The following is an 18,432-nucleotide window of genomic DNA, read 5'->3' as shown; positions in this document are numbered from 1 at the left end:
GCAATTCTGTATAAACTCGTTTTCTTGTTTTTTTTTTTTGGTTTTTTTTTCTTGGTTAAATGACCTGGAATATTGTGGTTTTCTTTGATAAATTATAATTTTACTCTGTAAATCTATTAAAACTAGAAAGTTGTTTTAATAGATATTTTTCTGGGCTTCATGGTTTCTATAGAGAACAGTTTGTGCTAATATCTGCATCTAATGCATTATACATAGTGACTGGCTGACGGTCACCTGTATATAGGAGGTTATCGCTCCTATATACTGTATTTCTCTAGCTGACATTCTTTATCAGTGCAGAGGTCGAGCTTGCAGTCTTCTAGTTAACATACTTTGTACAGATTGCAGACAAGTTCATTTTAAAGGGCCATAAACCGCTTCTCTCTGCTTTTTATCACCTATGAACACAATCTAGTCCTTGTATTGAGGACATATGTACTGCAGTAGACCGCATGTAGGTCTATAATTCATGTATGGAATGATTTATATTTCTATAATACACAAGTGATGCTCATATATAATCTGTAAATAATATCTGTGTAATAGGTGATCTCTGATGTCAGGGAATGCCTCTGTCATTTATAATAACCTTAAGTTACAGTAGGTGCGGCATTATCATGTACAAGTGCTAAAATACACTTGGACGTAATACTGATATGCTGTGAGATATAGATAGAGAGATATAGATATGAATGATATACCTGGAAGTAGTACTCACTTGCTGTGTGTTTTGAGGTCCGTAAGGAATATTGACCTCTCTGCTCTAATTGATGACAGATACTAGTAGTCACCCTGTATAAAAGCATCACCCCCCCCCCTGCTGTCTCCCTATAATGTACTACACGGGGTGCAGTATCCCCTCTGCATCCTGTTCAGGGGCCCTGGGCTGAATCACATGGATGTAATCAGTAAGGTCAGAGCACCTATCGTATTCATTCTTAAATACTGGTGACCCCTTGTGGAGGAGGAGCTTCTGGTGAGGGTGGGACTAGAACATCCTGTAGCCAATCACAGCATTTACAAGTTATCAGGAGAGCAGGGATAGGCTCGATTTCCGATCAGGGCCTTTTTGGGGTGGAGTTTGTATGTTCCCCCCCATGTTTGCCTCTAAATTCATACAGGTTGGTTAATTGGCTGCCTACATAACGAACTAGTCCAGGCCTGTCCAACCTGCGGCCCTCCAGGTGTTGTGAAACTACAAGCCCCAGCATGCTTTGCCAGTAGACAACCTATTGATAGCTGGAAGAGCATGCTGGGACTTGTAGTTTCACAACATCTGGAGGGCCGCAGGTTGGACAGGCCCGAACTAGTCTGTCTGTGTTAGGGGATTTAGACTGTACATTAGACTGACAGTGGGGCAGGGACATATGTGAAGGGCAAATGTTCCCTGTACAGCGCTGCAGAATTGGTTGCGCTATATCAATGATATTTTGTTATATTTTATTCTAGCGCGCCCCCCCCCCCCCAACATATAACCAATCAGAACCATTCGTTCACTGCCAGTTACTCCGCTAACTTTTATTGGCAGTCAGTGAGATGTTTATGTTAAACGAGTCGCTGTGGAAGAGGGTGGATGTTACATATGTGGATCCCTTCTACAGAATCGCTGCAGCCTCTCGGGGGAGTGGAAGAAATAAATGTCCTTGAAATTTATATGATGGAAGTTTTTTGTCCTCCGTAATCCCATCTGTGTTCTCACCTTGTAGGTGGATGGTGACCACACTCCTTCCCCTCTACCTGCAGTGTTTCCATTTATTACACATCAATGTCCTGTTACTAAGGCCCATCCCACCTAGGCGCAATTTTGCTTCTGGATGAATCATGTTGCACTGTATGTTCATAGTGCAGCTAGGACGTAGCCCTCCCAAATAAATCTGTCTGGACAACTTCTATCCCCCTCACTGTAACATGTTTTTTTCTTTTTGTGAGGGTACAAAATTGCACCTTCCAGCTGAATTTCTTTCCAAGTGATAATGAAGCCCTTACACCGATAATATGGGGGCTGGTGTAGTGCGTCACAGGTTCCCAGCACACAAACACCATTTTTCACTGAATATCTTCTGTGGCGACACTTCTACCTCCGCGATCCTTGGTAAATAGCCGCGCCTGTGCTTTGAGGGCTCATCTTACGGCCGTTGCCCCTTTCTTGGAGAGGGAGAAGCACTTTATCACCATAGATGGATCTTTTATGATGTTTAATAAATAGGGCTGTCAATTTTGAACCTAATAATTGCTGATTATAGAAGATCATTTTCCAGAACTATCTCTGTGGTTGGGATTTAAATGTAAAACACTTGTCCCAGTTCTCCCCCTTTGGGGCGCACAGTATCCGATTCTTACCCCATATTAAACATGTTATCTAGAGCTCCGCAATTTATAATCTCTTTACATCTTGTTTTCACACGGATGCCGACCTGTAGTGTAACATTCAAAGTGTGCTTATCACACAGACTCCCGCAACAGCCAAGTATTAAAAATGCCCTTTACAATTTTTTGGTGGCTTTGAACTTAAGAAATAAGTGAAGAAGTTTCCATAGAAAGTTCATCTCAGTCGATTTCGTTCTGTAACGGAGACACCTTTTCACATAATAGAGAAGAAATGCAAACAGGTCGAAGCCCAATCAATATGCCGGTTCAAACAGAATGGGAGTCTCTGTGATGTAGTCTGTCTTTGTACTCTCTAAAGAGAGCGGCTTTCTTCCAGTAATAAAAGCCAAAGACGGAATCATTACTATGGATGCAACGCGCCCCCATCCTGTTTATCCCACATCTACGTAGACTGAGAGGAAGTGATTACACGAGAGTAACCTCAATACCTGGGCTAACGGGGCAGAGATTGGATAATCCAGGGAACTAAAAAGTGTTTTCACCAAATAATGGACAAATAACTGATATCACCACCACCATATGTGAAAACAGCTCTGGAGCTTTTTAGAACGTAATATAAAGCTGGGTTCACATCATCATTTATTTGTATAGCACCACTAATTTTGCAGTGCTGTACAGAGAAATCAGTGGCTCAGTGGTTAGTACTTCTGCCTCACAGCGCTGGGGTCATGAGTTCAATTCCCGACCATGGCCTTATCTGTGTGGAGTTTGTATGTTCTCTCCGTGTTTGTGTGGGTTTCCTCCGGGTGCTCCGGTTTCCTCCCACACAAAAAAAACAACATACTAGTAGGTTAATTGGCTGCTATTAAAGTGTGTGTGTGTGTGTGTTAGGGTTTAGACTGTAAGCTCCAATGGGGCAGGGACTGATGTGAGTTCTCTGTACAGCGCTGCGGGATTAGTGGCGCTATATAAATAGGTGATGATGATCAGACCCTACCCCAATAGCGTTTACAGTCTAAATTCCCTAACACAGAGACTAAGGTCAATTTTGACAGCAGCCAATTAACCTACTATTATGTTTTTGGGGTGTGGGAGGAAACCCACACAAACATGGGGAGAACATACAAACTCCACACAGATGAGGCCGTGGTTGGAAATCGAACTCATGACCCCGGATTGCTGAAACACAGAAGTGCTGACCACACATCTGTGCCATGTTCTTGCAGATCACACGATTGAAGACTAGTCAGATAGCAGCTAGTGTGTGTGTGTGTATGTTCCCATGATCATGTTTCATCGTACCAAAACGCATCACATCTGTTGATTTGGTTTTCTAAACTTCCTAAAAATCCCGATGAATGAAGTCGGGCAAATGTGGCAGTGTGTAGTACTGACGAGCGTAGGCAGATATCTGTACACTACAAGCAGCATTGTACAGCTGATAGCAGGAGTGCCCCCATTTCTGCTACAGAAGTTTGCACCACCTCAGAACCGCTGTTTATTCAGGCACTTTCCAGGTTTCTAGACGCACGCCGAGTAATGTAATACAAGCATCCTACAGTGCCACATGTTATATTCGTCACTAGAGTGAGGGGACATCAGGAATAACGTTATACAAGTCAGACATGTGCTAAAACCAGCAGCATCTTAGGAGACAAAGTGACCTTTTATTTCATGGAAGAAATGGTTCTAAAGTGAAGGCCGTCGGACTAAGAGGTGACTTTTGCGCAGTGTGCTATAAGATTCTTCCACTCATCACACTTCTAGATTGTAGAACGTCTCCCGATAGCGGTAGCTCACCTGAAGTGCGCTGGGCCGATCATCCAGTATGAAAACCAAGGTGTTTTGTGTTGTCTTTGGTAAATGACACTGACAACTCCTCAAACTTAATGCTACAATCATCATCATCATCATCATCATCATTTATTTATATAGCGCCACTAATTCTGCAGCGCTGTACAGAGAACTCATTCACATCAGTCCCTGCCCCATTGGAGCTTACAGTCTAAATTCCCTAATATGGACACACACAGATACAGACAGACAGATAGACAGAGAGGGAGAGACTAGGGTCAATTATTTTGATAGCAGCCAATTAACCTACTAGTATGTTTTTGGAGTGTGGGAGGAAACCGGAGCACCCGGAGGAAACCCACACAAACACAGGGAGAACATACAAACTCCACACAGATAAGGCCATGGTCGGGAATCAAACTCATGACCCCAGTGCTGTGAGGCAGAAGTGCTAACCAACAATGTAATAATAATGCTAAATTAGGGGATGTCACGCGCAAAATGAACATGTAGGTCAGTGGTTCCCAAACTTTTGCAGTTTGCGGCACCCTTAGAGTCTCCAAATTTTTTCAAGGCACCCCTCCAAAATAATTATTGAGCAGTCCTGTTTTAGAAGTAGTTGGGTCAAAAAAATGTAATAAGTATTTAGGTCAGGACAAAAATACTTATTTAGTTGTATGCAAAAATGCTCCCTCTGCATCCAGACACACTGCCCTCATACACTCTGCCCCCTCTGTCATGCTGTCCCTCCTCCTCTGCCCTCTCTCACGATGTCCCCCCCTCCTCTGCCCTCTCTCACGATGTCCCCCCCTCCTCTGCCCTCTCTCACGATGTCCCCCCCTCCTCTGCCCTCTATCACAATGTCCCCCCCTCCTCTGCCCTCTATCACAATGTCCCCCCCTCCTCTGCCCTCTATCACAATGTCCCCCCCTCCTCTGCCCTCTATCACAATGTCCCCCCCTCCTCTGCCCTCTATCACAATGTCCCCCCCTCCTCTGCCCTCTATCACAATGTCCCCCCCTCCTCTGCCCTCTATCACAATGTCCCCCCCTCCTCTGCCCTCTATCACAATGTCCCCCCCTCCTCTGCCCTCTATCACAATGTCCCCCCCTCCTCTGCCCTCTATCACAATGTCCCCCCCCCTCTGCCTTTGTCACGCTGTCCCCTTCTCTGCCCTCTGTGTCCCCCTCCACTGCCCCTCACGTTGTGTCCCCCTCCACTGCCCCTCACGTTGTGTCCCCCTCCACTGCCCCTCTCACGCTGTGTCCCCTTCCACTGCCCCTCTCACGCTGTCCCCCCTCTCTTCCCCTCTGTCTGCCCCGCTGTGCCCCTCTGCCTGCCCCGCTGTCACACTCCTCTGCCTGCCCCGCTGTCACACTCCTCTGCCTGCCCTGCTGTCACACTCCTCTGCCTGCCCCGCTGTCACACTCCTCTGCCCTCTGCCTGCCCCGCTGTCACACTCCTCTGCCCCTCTGCCTGCCCCGCTGTCACACTCCTCTGCCCCTCTGCCTGCCCCGCTGTCACACTCCTCTGACCCTCTGCCTGCCCCGCTGTCACACTCCTCTGACCCTCTGCCTGCCCCGCTGTCACACTCCTCTGACCCTCTGCCTGCCCCGCTGTCACACTCCTCTGACCCTCTGCCTGCCCCGCTGTCACACTCCTCTGCCTGCCCCGCTGTCACACTCCTCTGCCCCTCTGCCTGCCCCGCTGTCACACTCCTCTGCCCCTCTGCCTGCCCCGCTGTCACACTCCTCTGCCCCTCTGCCTGCCCCGCTGTCACACTCCTCTGACCCTCTGCCTGCCCCGCTGTCACACTCCTCTGACCCTCTGCCTGCCCCGCTGTCACACTCCTCTGACCCTCTGCCTGCCCCGCTGTCACACTCCTCTGCCTGCCCCGCTGTCACACTCCTCTGCCTGCCCCGCTGTCACACTCCTCTGCCTGCCCCGCTGTCACACTCCTCTGCCTGCCCCGCTGTCACACTCCTCTGCCTGCCCCGCTGTCACACTCCCTCTCACTCCTCTGCCGCGAGCCAGCCATAGGAAAAAACAAAGAGCACATAAACTTACCAATCCGCGCGGCGCCGGGACCCAGCAGACTCCTCTCTCCCGCAGCAATCACTGAATATCGACGTCAGTGACAGCTGCGGGAGAGAGGAGTCTGCTGGGTCCCGGCGCCGCGCGGATTGGTAAGTTTATGTGCTCTGTTTTATCCTATGGCTGGCTCGCGGCACCCCTGTGACAGCGCCGGGGCACCCACTTTGGGAACCGCCGATGTAGAGTCTTGCACAAGTCTAGCAAACACACTCAGCTAATGAGTGACGACGATAGAAACATGACTGGTGTGGACAAATTCAGCCATTAAGAATTAAGTACTATATTTACTCTAAACCAATCAGACACAGGATCTCATTGTCTCACATATTCCAACAAAAGCTTACAGCCGATTGGTTGCTGCGGGTCATTGTATCACAGTCGCTCCGTCAGCCACAGAAACAGATATTTCACAGTCACAGAATTTAACATTTACTTTTTATATTTTCTTTATTCAACAAAATGTTTTACAAAGTCAAAAATAGAGACAATCTAATTTTGGCAAAACTTTATATTAGTGATAACGGCAGTTTAGAGTTAGTTAAAAATAGACAACTTCTAAATATATATATATTTACTTATAGATTGCTCTCAGGTTATAGAAAATAAAATCTGTATCAATTAAAACCAATTTAGAATTCAAATCACTCGTCATTGTAGCTGAAAAATCCACAAACAAGGTTATTAAATATCCTGCAAACCACCGCAAACTTGGAGCACGTTCCAATCCTCTGCTAGTAAAGAGAAAACCACGTGTAGATTTTATGCTGAAAATGTCATTACTTGCTGCATATTTAGTGCTGTGTGAGATGAGGCCACATCTCAGGGGACCCCCCCCCATTATTTGTAGTATGAAACATTGAAAACTGCACCAGAGAAGACTGAAATGATCCAGTTACAGTAATATCATTGAGGGGGGGTCTACGATGTAATATCACATAGTCCCGCCTCTAGTGACATCACATACATGTGTGATGTCATCAGGGTGTAGTTATAGTGTCATAGTGCTAATCAGCGCAGGTTTCTGAGGAACATTCATAAATCCTGTCACTACAGCTTATCCCCAATTCCCAGAGAAATCCCCGGGTGACTTTCTGCTCATTGAGATCAATGGATTCATTTTATCTGGTAAAATAACAGTGTTCTCCGTTTACAGCTTATTGCAGCCGCGTGTTCGGGGACCCCGTTCTCTCTGCTGTCTATTTCTAGGTAGATAATTCCTTCACATCTGACATTCTGGACGACTTTGGGAAACCCCTTTTCTGACACACAAACCAAACTCAAAGTTTTAGTATAAAAACAGTGTTACGGACTATAAATATCTGATTACAATTAAATATTGACATGAAAAATAAAATGTTAACATTTTCAGTGCTGGTCTTGACAACAAAAAGGACAAAATGATCACATAACGATGACTGATATATGGATATCGGAGATTTCCCCCCATGAAATCTGTGGTGAATATTAAAGGACTGGTCTCAGCTGCTGGTTGTAGAGTAATAAAGACTGGAAGGAACGTACAGTAACGTTGTGTCCTGATAATCGGACACCAGTCATCCCCAGCAGACAGGAGTCACGTCACATACAAACATCCAGAATACACGTCATGTACGCATTAAATTATCTCCAAAGCGGCTGATTTTAGAATGGATTCTGCTCCTTCATCGACACCATTATCAGCCACCTCTTGGATCAGTTCTCAGTACCGGCTGCTGCAATTACTGAAAAGCTGCTGAATTTAGGTGAAGTTTAATAATGAGAAATCCGAAGGTCCTACAGGGATTATTACGGAAGGGCGTCCCCCCCGATAACGAGACTTTGATCATAGCATTGTCCTGTCACCACCAATGTATAAATATATATACACTTATACTTCAAAATACTTCAGGGCACCCAGGACCAACAGAAGCCACAAAACCAAGGACTGCGGCGTGCGTTGGACGCTGGTGGTGTCTGCGCACAATTCCTTTTATGAAGAAAGCGGGAAAATGTTGTGCAGTAATATCCTTATAAAAGGTGTTTTTTCCGTTTCCAGGTTAATGGTCATTCACTGCGTAGCCTGGTAAAGAACAAGACACATTCAGTGGAGAGGACAAGAAAACAGAATAATAAATTACAGCCTTCAGTTTCTAGATGTCTGACATACATGGCCCTGTACACGTGTTCACATACGTGTTCACACACTGACATGCAGGGAAGACAACCAAACAACAATTGACGGGGAGGTTTAATTACAGAAAGATTAAACCTATAAATGACAATAAATGGAGTAAGTTCTCCAGTAGGTGGCAGAGCGTTCTATAATATGGCGCACACACAATACCCAGCATGCACCAGTATACATGCCATCTTACGTTCCTGCCGCTCAGACAATGGTGTAGTACAATCCGTTGGTTATTGGGGGCACAGGTAGATGGGGGGAGTTACATTGTGAGGCCGGCAGTCCAGCTGGAACAGGACCATACAAAGTTATACAGCAGATTAACAAGTAAATATTATTATTCAGCCTCATTTCATTCCTACAGGAGGAACAGAAACCTTTTCCTAAGACTTGTGTGTTACTGGCCCCGTTTAACCTTCTGATGGCTCCCACAGCTCATCTGGGGAACATGGGACAGAACAGCTGCCCCTACATAGGGTGAGGACGAGCTGGGCATTGTGTTGGGGTCTCACTGGGAGCCGTAAGTGTGGAGACGTCTGAAAAACACCGCTGCAAAGTCCCCGCAGACCTCACAGGCAGCAGGACACAGGGTCCGGATGGGGGTAGTGGTTACCTGTGGCTCTATCCACACATCGGACTCTATACATGGAACTAGATGCTGGGGGGGGTTAGTAACATAGCGGCAGATGTGCAACAACAGCGCAAACCTCCACCACACTGTATACTAAGAAGAACCAACGCTGATTGATGATGGCTCAAACTTTCTCCATGTTACTTAATGACCCCAGTGTCAGCGGGTGCAGGGTTACCGGTCTCCGATATACCCTATTCTCATATATATCACTTATTGGTAGCACCCCCATTACCGCTTTGTCTATTACCCAGTGTTATATTATTACTGTGTTTGTCTCCAGTTGTAAAGGTCTGTAGAGTACGCTGCTGTTCTATAATTAAGTGTTACTATTTATAACAATAGTATATTGCTATAAACTTGCTCTATTCTATGACATGAATACGGTTTCGGAGCAGGGTGTAATAACTACACCCCCCACGGCCCAGTCACCCACCTGCCACTTGTTTACTGCGCTGCGACGCCTCCGAGGCCAGAGCGTACGATATCGTGATCATTCTCTCTTGTTCTTGTATCTGTAGATCGAGGTCCGAGAGACCCAGGTCCTCAGGGTTTGGTGCCGGATGCAGGTTGTGTACGCTGCGGAGAGAGAGAGGAAGGAGATCACCTAATTATTGATAGGAATTTTCCTTCATTTTCAGATACTTTACATATCACTGCTATGTGGAACATACACATAATAATCTCATTAGGAATTAATGTGATTTTTGTCTTCTAAATTCCAAAAATTATTTCCCCAATAATCCTGAAAAATCCATCACCATCTGTCATTTCTACAGCAGCCACTAATTACTTAGCGAAGACATTGCTTATTTTATCCAAGCTACAATCCGCCCTGTTCTCTGCTGTACGATTTTCTCTCTCCTGACAATTAACAGTGAAATGATGTCGGTACAAACCCCCTTAGAAACGTTGGTGTTATTAAATAACAATGTGCAGTAACCAGACACTGTGAAGAGGTGACTTTCACATTACAAAGGTCCGTGTGTCTCCGATGAGGAGCGTGTACTGACGCAGACCAACATTGGTGAAAGAATCGCTATATAACGTGAGACACAGCAGATTATTAGCCAACAAGGGCTATAGGTGGGGACCAGCGACTGACACTGACCTGGACCGGGCCAGGATGTTCTTTATCTTCTCTACTTTCCGGTAGCGGGCGTCCATCTCCTCCCTGCTGAGCGGCTCCTCAGGATCCAGCTCGATGTACCTCTCCGGAATCTCCACCTTGTCTGGGGTCGCTAACTGGGAAACCGCAGAGATTACTGGTGAGAACATTCCAGCATCTGTGTCTGGCGCAGGTTTTGTTTTTTGCAACAAACTAAACAATTCTATAAAAATCCGGTTTGGCCTAATGTAAAACAGAACCAACAACACTTTTATCACCTTTGTAGCTTTGTGACCAGATCTAGCTCATAAAGCAGTTTGGCGTAATTCTAAGAGTGTAACATCAATGCTATTCCCTCATGTTGTGTATATATGTCTTATATTCTATATACTCCCAGCTCCATGTGACTGGCTGGATCTTCAATGACCTCTCACTGATTACTACCTTCACTCTCACTCACTGTCCCATAAATTATTTGATCTTTATTCAGGTTATGTGTTATGAATCACTGCTTTCTGTATGTGTCATGTACGGCGCTGCGGACCCTTTGTGGCACCTTTTAAATAAAATATAATAATAATTCTCATCCACAACAACATGCAATAGTTATTGTAATAGTGTTATACTGTACAAGTACCACTAGATGGCAGCATATGAACGATTTTTAGAATTCCGTTTGCAGCCACCTCTACAGACATGAATACAGAGTATTGGTATGTTCTAAACATGTACAGCGTGTACCAGGCATGATGGCAGCTTTTATTGTACCAGTGAGATCATAGAATGTGTCACAGGTGTCAGACTGTACCCCAATTCTATCTCCTCCCCTCACCCCATTTCACCCACATTCTCATCTACCTCCGCCGTATTCTATTCCCCCAATCCCCATTACCAGGGTCGGTGGTAAGATGGGGTGAGGGGGTCATGGGTACGAGGAGGGCTGGGGGGTAAGACAGGGGATGGGGGGGTCAATGCTGCATAGCAGTAGGGCTGACGCCTCCGTTAATGTACACAGCACTGAGATACACACAGTCTGACAATTATATCTCCAACCCTGCCTGATTATACTGAGCATGGCTGAAATGCACTGAATGGAGTGAGCAAGGTAAAACAATGTTACAGATAGATAATAAATTAGAGGGGGTGTCAACGTCAGATGATCTTAAGAAAACCCTATTATGAGTGCAAATTGAGGGTGAGTTATGAAATCCTGTGTTCACCCCCCCCGTGTGCTTTACCCCCTCTCTACTGTCTACCCCCCCGTGTGCCGTACCCCATGTTAGATAACGAGACACGTTACCTCCTTACTAATGTCCATATCATAGTCCTGTGGTTCCAGATCCAGCTCTGTGACATGTATGGCTGTAGCGTGTACCCAATCATGATCATCCCTCTCTCTGTCCTCCACGTCACGTGCGGTCTTCTCCAGCAGCTGGAAATCAAACTCCTGCTCTCGTTTCCACTGATAACAGACACAAACAGTGTTAAACGTCTCCATATTACTGACAGACGCCCGGAACACCCGCCTCGGGGTACATTCAGTAACACAACAATTCTACCAACTGGCCTCACTAGTGATAAATACATTTATATTTTATAACATTCCCACAAATATCAACAATTTCAGACACTACAAAATGAGTCAATGATCTTGTCTGACCCGAGAGGAACAGAAATGTAACTTTCATCTCCGCAACGCTGAGGATCAGGAAGCAGAAGACACAAATACACATCCAGTGAGGTCTACCAGCGGCGTCATTCGGACCTTCGTTACTTCCCAGTCTCATCATTACACTGTATCCCAACCACGTTTCTGCTGATAAAACAATTCAGCTCTCGGATAAATGAAAAGGAAACAATCAGGACATCATTGAGTTATTTATACGACTATCGATATGTTTTACTAGTAGAGAACATTATAGCTGATGTAACACAATGTGTCTGGTAGAATCTTGTATTGGCTGTCATGGGACATGTAGATTATAAGGTATAGATAATCTCCAATGTCTCCCGTTCTCTAATCAATGGCTGACACAGAATTACGTTCCGCTGCTTCCTTTCATGGATGCGCAGGTCAGGGGTTAACAGAATACGGTAAATGCGACCAGTTTACAAACCACCTCAATAAGAGGCCACGTTACAGCCATGAATATATTTTACACAAACTACGGCGACTACTCACATAATACAAGTTGTGATTGTTTCCCGTTATTTATAAAGGATTCATCACTCCGCGCCTCATTCTTGCAGTGTCACAACGCTGCGCAATACTCCCGATACCAGGCTCCGTTATTACACAACAGCGTCCAGTGGAAAAATGAGAATGTGAGAATTCACCGTTACTTTGTTTCCATTTTATTGGTAGACATACAATAGACAGCACCGAGCTCATATTAACACTGTTTCCAAAAATATTGGAGAAAGTGAGTTTAAGACAATTAGCAAAGTTTACATTTGAATAAAACAAGTCTTTAAAAAAAGTTACAGTATTCTAAAGTGCGGACTACGTCCTGTAACACTGAGTTATTGCTCTGCGGAGGGGGCCAATGTGCGGGGCCAGCTATAATAGGCATAGTGTTATAATACAGAGAATATTAGCTGTGTTATTAGAAGTGTGATCTGTAACGGGACCAGATAAAAATACCTGTCACCCACACACACGATTTATAATCTGCTGCGCAAAAGCCTAATTTGTTGCGCCGTGCGCCTCGATTTCTGCCAAAGCGCATATGTGTACAGAGCTGGACGCGAAGGAACAGAAGTTTGCACCAGTTGACGCGAGGAGTTGGGCTCAGAAAGTGCGTTCCTTGTAAATGACAAAGTACGCGCACTGATGCGCTAAATTGTGCTGAGTAGTGTAAAAATTTCGGTTATCACAAGGACGTCATGGAAATAATGGGGGGGGATCAGAGCGTTCTTTGCTGCGCCCTTTTACACTCCGCACAAAGTTTCGATTTTTGCAAAAGCTCAAAAGGTAAATAAAAATATCGGGTCTTGTAAAGTGCATTGTTTCATTTAAAAGTATATGACATCTTAGCAGAATGCAAAATATAAAGCCGATTCAAACAGGGAAGTGCCGAACCCCAATATCACCTCACTTTCAGGTTTCATTTAAGCCAAAAATGAGTTTAAACCGAGCAGAATTGTGGGAGAAAGAAATTGAACTTTTTTTTGCAATAAAATGGGTTGTAAAAAGTGGTCAGAGATTGAACTCTTGACATTTAATAGGTGTGAACTGTGAAACGTGCTGGAGAGATGATCCAGGCACATCGGTTCAAAACTAAAACATTTTGTAGTACGCATCTGGCATCGTGTGCTGCGCAATGAGGTCAAGTGGAAGCAGCCATTGTGTATGCAGAATCTTATTCATGAGAATTCAGCCTAACAATTCAAAGGTGCTTCCGTGATGTCACCGGTTCCTAGTGACTGGATAGGCTGCACTCTCAGTGATGTCACCGGTTCCTAGTGACTGGATAGGCTGCACTCTCAGTGATGTCACCGGTTCCTAGTGACTGGATAGGCTGCACTCTCAGTGATGTCACTGGTTCCTAGTGACTGGATAGGCTGCACTCTCAGTGATGTCACTGGTTCCTAGTGACTGGATAGGCTGCACTCTCAGTGATGTCACTGGCTCCTAGTGACTGGATAGGCTGCACTCTCAGTGATGTCACTGGTTCCTAGTGACTGGATAGGCTGCACTCTCAGTGATGTCACTGGTTCCTAGTGACTGGATAGGCTGCACTCTCAGTGATGTCACTGGCTCCTAGTGACTGGATAGGCTGCACTCTCAGTGATGTCACTGGTTCCTAGTGACTGGATAGGCTGCACTCAGTGATGTCACTGGTTCCTAGTGACTGGATAGGCTGCACTCTCAGTGATGTCACTGGTTCCTAGTGACTGGATAGGCTGCACTCTCAGTGATGTCACTGGTTCCTAGTGACTGGATAGGCTGCACTCTCAGTGATGTCACTGGTTCCTAGTGACTGGATAGGCTGCACTCTCAGTGATGTTACTGGCTCCTAGTGACTGGATAAGCTGCACTCTCAGTGATGTCACTGGTTCCTAGTGACTGGATAGGCTGTACTCTCAGTGATGTCACTGGTTCCTAGTGACTGGATAGGCTGCACTCTCAGTGATGTCACTGGTTCCTAGTGACTGGATAGGCTGTACTCTCAGTGATGTCACTGGTTCCTAGTGACTGGATAGGCTGCACTCTCAGTGATGTCACCGGTTCCTAGTGACTGGATAGGCTGCACTCTCAGTGATGTCACTGGTTCCTAGTGACTGGATAGGCTGCACTCAGTGATGTCACTGGTTCCTAGTGACTGGATAGGCTGCACTCTCAGTGATGTCACTGGTTCCTAGTGACTGGATAGGCTGCACTCTCAGTGATGTCACTGGTTCCTAGTGACTGGATAGGCTGCACTCTCAGTGATGTCACTGGTTCCTAGTGACTGGATAGGCTGCACTCTCAGTGATGTTACTGGCTCCTAGTGACTGGATAGGCTGCACTCTCAGTGATGTCACTGGTTCCTAGTGACTGGATAGGCTGTACTCTCAGTGATGTCACTGGTTCCTAGTGACTGGATAGGCTGCACTCTCAGTGATGTCACTGGTTCCTAGTGACTGGATAGGCTGCATTATCAGTGATATCACTGGTTCCTAGTGACTGGATAGGCTGCACTCTCAGTGATGTCCCTGGTTCCTAGTGACTGGATAGGCTGCACTCTCAGTGATGTCACTGGTTCCTAGTGACTGGATAGGCTGCACTCTCAGTGATGTCACTGGTTCCTAGTGACTGGATAGGCTGCATTATCAGTGATATCACTGGTTCCTAGTGACTGGATAGGCTGCACTCTCAGTGATGTTACTGGTTCCTAGTGACTGGATAGGCTGCACTCTCAGTGATGTCACTGGTTCCTAGTGACTGGATAAGCTGCACTCTCAGTGATGTCACTGGTTCCTAGTGACTGGATAGGCTGTACTCTCAGTGATGTCACTGGTTCCTAGTGACTGGATAGGCTGCACTCTCAGTGATGTCACTGGTTCCTAGTGACTGGATAGGCTGCATTCTCTTGAACATTGGTTCAGCTAACAAAATGGCTGCCTCCACGGTGTGCAGGTGAGTGGCGGTCGTTAAATGTTACTTGGCCTACACGGCAGAGGGTGCCGCACAACCAGTGTGTCAGTTAGTTTGGTAGTGGAAGATTGGGGGCTCTGCCAGGATGATAAAGGGACTGTTGATACCTTTTGAACTGGACAATATCTACATAACCAGCTTCTTTCCACCTTCACTATCTGTAACAATGATGCAATAAATGTGACCTCAATGTGCACACTACCGGCCCCGTAACCTGTCTCCGTGCCGTGGCTAATCCGGGAAAGGTTTGGAAATAGATGATAAGCAGCTGGATGGAAGTTACTGGTATCAGGGATGGAGAACGCGGCAACATGTAATTAATGCAGGAGCTGCTAAAATGCAAACACAGCCTGGTAAGGATGAGTATGGCGGTTAGCGAGAACAGCAAACAAATTAATACTTTCTGTCAACATAAGAGGCGACGAAATGATGAATGACGGCTGGAGAAGCAGAGGATTGTGGGATGAGTTAGAGGAAATAATGACATTTATTAGCAGGATATGGAAGAAGTCACTGAATGTGTACAACCCTTAGACTATGTTACCCCAACTTCTCGGGCCCCAAAACCTGTCTATCCCTGTTGTGCTGAAGCGTTTTCATATAAACTAGATTACTGTATATTATCTATAGACGTGCTGGATGCCTGCAGTCAGTTTGTGCTTAGTAACACTCTAGAAGCTGGAACGGAAATGGAAATGATTCAAATATCTGTCTTAGAAAACAATGTGATTTATTAACCTTATAAACGGTTTTACGTTACATTGTATCATTTGAAGGGAAGCCTCTGGACTGCGGTCCGAGCAGCCGTGGTTACTCCCTGCAGCTATTACTGAAGCAATGAAACTACCTGTAGATGAGACATAATCTCGTGTATCGTGCACACTGCAAGTAAAGTGCTATGAGATACTATAGAGGAAGCTCCTCCCTCCACGCTAACATACTGAGCTGATGTCCGCGGGTCGGTTTGTGGCGGACTGTTTGTCTCCTTGGCTGAGCGTCCTCTTGCGTTCACGGACTAAGGCTTTTTGTTGCCGTTTCATGCGTTGCAGCTGTTCTTCGGCGCTCATTTTACCTCTTTGGTTGTCGCCGGCGTAAAGGCGCTCAAAGGCACTTTTTGGTCTGTCCTGTTAAAAACACACATCAGACGTCAGGGGCAAACGGGTCCCTGTGATCTCATCACGATGCGTCTGCTGAGGAACAAATAAGTGGAGGATTTTGCCTCATTACCTTAGAACCGTCTGTGGTGGAGCCTCTGCGCAGCGTGACGTACGATGCGATCGATGAAGACTGAGATAGTCTGGATGTCGATCCTGAAAAACATGGAAAAAACATTTGTTAAATCACAAGAGACCGATGGGAGAAGATTCACTAAAATCTGATTCACAAGATCGGAGCAGTGCTAGACGCCAGCGACGGGCAACCCCGATACTGGCCACTAGCGATGGGCAACCCCAATACTAGACGCCAGCGACGGGCAACCCCGATACTAGACGCCAGCCACAGGCAACCCCGATACTAGACGCCAGCCACAGGCAACCTGGATACTAGACGCCAGCCACAGGCAACCCCGATACTAGACGCCAGCGACAGGCAACCCCGATACTAGACGCCAGCCACAGGCAACCCCGATACTAGACGCCAGCCACAGGCAACCCTGATACTAGACGCCAGCCACAGGCAACCTGGATACTAGACGCCAGCCACAGGCAACCCCGATACTAGACGCCAGCGACAGGCAACCCCGATACTAGACGCCAGCCACAGGCAACCCCGATACTAGACGCCAGCCACAGGCAACCCTGATACTAGACGCCAGCCACAGGCAACCTGGATACTAGACGCCAGCCACAGGCAACCCCGATACTAGACGCCAGCCACAGGCAACCCCGATACTGGCCGCTAGCGAATACTAGACGCCAGCCACAGACAACCCCAATACTAGACGCCAGCCACAGGCAACCCCGATACTAGACGCCAGCCACAGGCAACCCCGATACTAGACGCCAGCCACAGGCAACCCCGATACTAGACGCCAGCCACAGGCAACCCCGATACTAGACGCCAGCCACAGGCAACCCCGATACTAGACGCCAGCCACAGGCAACCCCGATACTAGACGCCAGCCACAGGCAACCCCGATACTAGACGCCAGCCACAGGCAACCCCGATACTAGACGCCAGCCACAGGCAACCCCGATACTAGACGCCAGCCACAGGCAACCCCGATACTAGACGCCAGCCACAGACAACCCCGATACTAGACGCCAGCCACAGACAACCCCGATACTAGACGCCAGCCACAGACAACCCCGATACTAGACGCCAGCCACAGACAACCCCGATACTGGCCGCTAGCGATGGGCAACCCCGATACTAGACGCCAGCCACAGGCAACCCCGATACTAGACGCCAGCCACAGACAACCCCGATACTAGACGCCAGCCACAGACAACCCCGATACTAGACGCCAGCCACAGACAACCCCGATACTAGACGCCAGCCACAGACAACCCCGATACTAGACGCCAGCGACAGGCAACCCCGATACTAGACGCCAGCCACAGGCAACCCCGATACTAGACGCCAGCCACAGACAACCCCGATACTGGCCGCTAGCGATGGGCAACCCCGATACTAGACGCCAGCCACAGGCAACCCCGATACTAGACGCCAGCCACAGGCAACCCCGATACTAGACGCCAGCGACGGGCAACCCCGATACTAGACGCCAGCCACAGGCAACCTGGATACTAGACGCCAGCCACAGGCAACCCCGATACTGGCCGCTAGCGATGGGCAACCCCGATACTAGACGCCAGCCACAGACAACCCCGATACTAGACGCCAGCCACAGACAACCCCGATACTAGACGCCAGCCACAGACAACCCCGATACTAGACGCCAGCCACAGACAACCCCGATACTAGACGCTAGCGATGGGCAACCCCGATACTAGACGCCAGCCACAGGCAACCCCGATACTAGACGCCAGCCACAGGCAACCCCGATACTAGACGCCAGCGACGGGCAACCCCGATACTAGACGCCAGCCACAGGCAACCTGGATACTAGACGCCAGCCACAGGCAACCCCGATACTGGCCGCTAGCGATGGGCAACCCCGATACTAGACGCCAGCCACAGACAACCCCGATACTAGACGCCAGCCACAGACA

The 18,432-nt window shown here is 47.3% G+C and overlaps 1 protein-coding gene across 8 annotated transcripts in view; it reads right to left on the bottom strand.

Moving 5' to 3' along the window:
• Positions 1-6,549: 6,549 nt before the first annotated feature.
• Positions 6,550-18,432, bottom strand: part of PLEKHA7 (pleckstrin homology domain containing A7) — a 90,521-nt gene continuing 78,638 nt past the window's right edge. For 2 of the 8 annotated variants that reach the window (XM_075187582.1, XM_075187588.1), the window contains 7 exons: positions 16,484-16,566; positions 16,198-16,380; positions 11,417-11,578; positions 10,120-10,253; positions 9,445-9,587; positions 8,571-8,664; positions 6,551-8,275 (listed from right to left, as the gene is read on the bottom strand). In XM_075187582.1, coding sequence (XP_075043683.1) covers positions 8,582-8,664; positions 9,445-9,587; positions 10,120-10,253; positions 11,417-11,578; positions 16,198-16,380; positions 16,484-16,566 — 788 coding nt within the window. In that variant the 3' untranslated portion in view covers positions 6,551-8,275; positions 8,571-8,581. Of the gene's footprint in view, positions 8,276-8,570; positions 8,665-9,444; positions 9,588-10,119; positions 10,254-11,416; positions 11,579-16,197; positions 16,381-16,483; positions 16,567-18,432 lie in introns of those variants that run through there. The other 6 variants (XM_075187583.1, XM_075187587.1, XM_075187586.1 and 3 more) reach the window with 6 other exon arrangements.

The sequence above is a fragment of the Mixophyes fleayi genome, chromosome 10 (assembly GCF_038048845.1).
Source record: "Mixophyes fleayi isolate aMixFle1 chromosome 10, aMixFle1.hap1, whole genome shotgun sequence".
NCBI lineage: Eukaryota > Metazoa > Chordata > Amphibia > Anura > Limnodynastidae > Mixophyes > Mixophyes fleayi.
The sequence above is the reverse complement of the archived record's forward strand: the minus strand, read 5'-3'. Positions and strand labels throughout refer to the sequence as shown.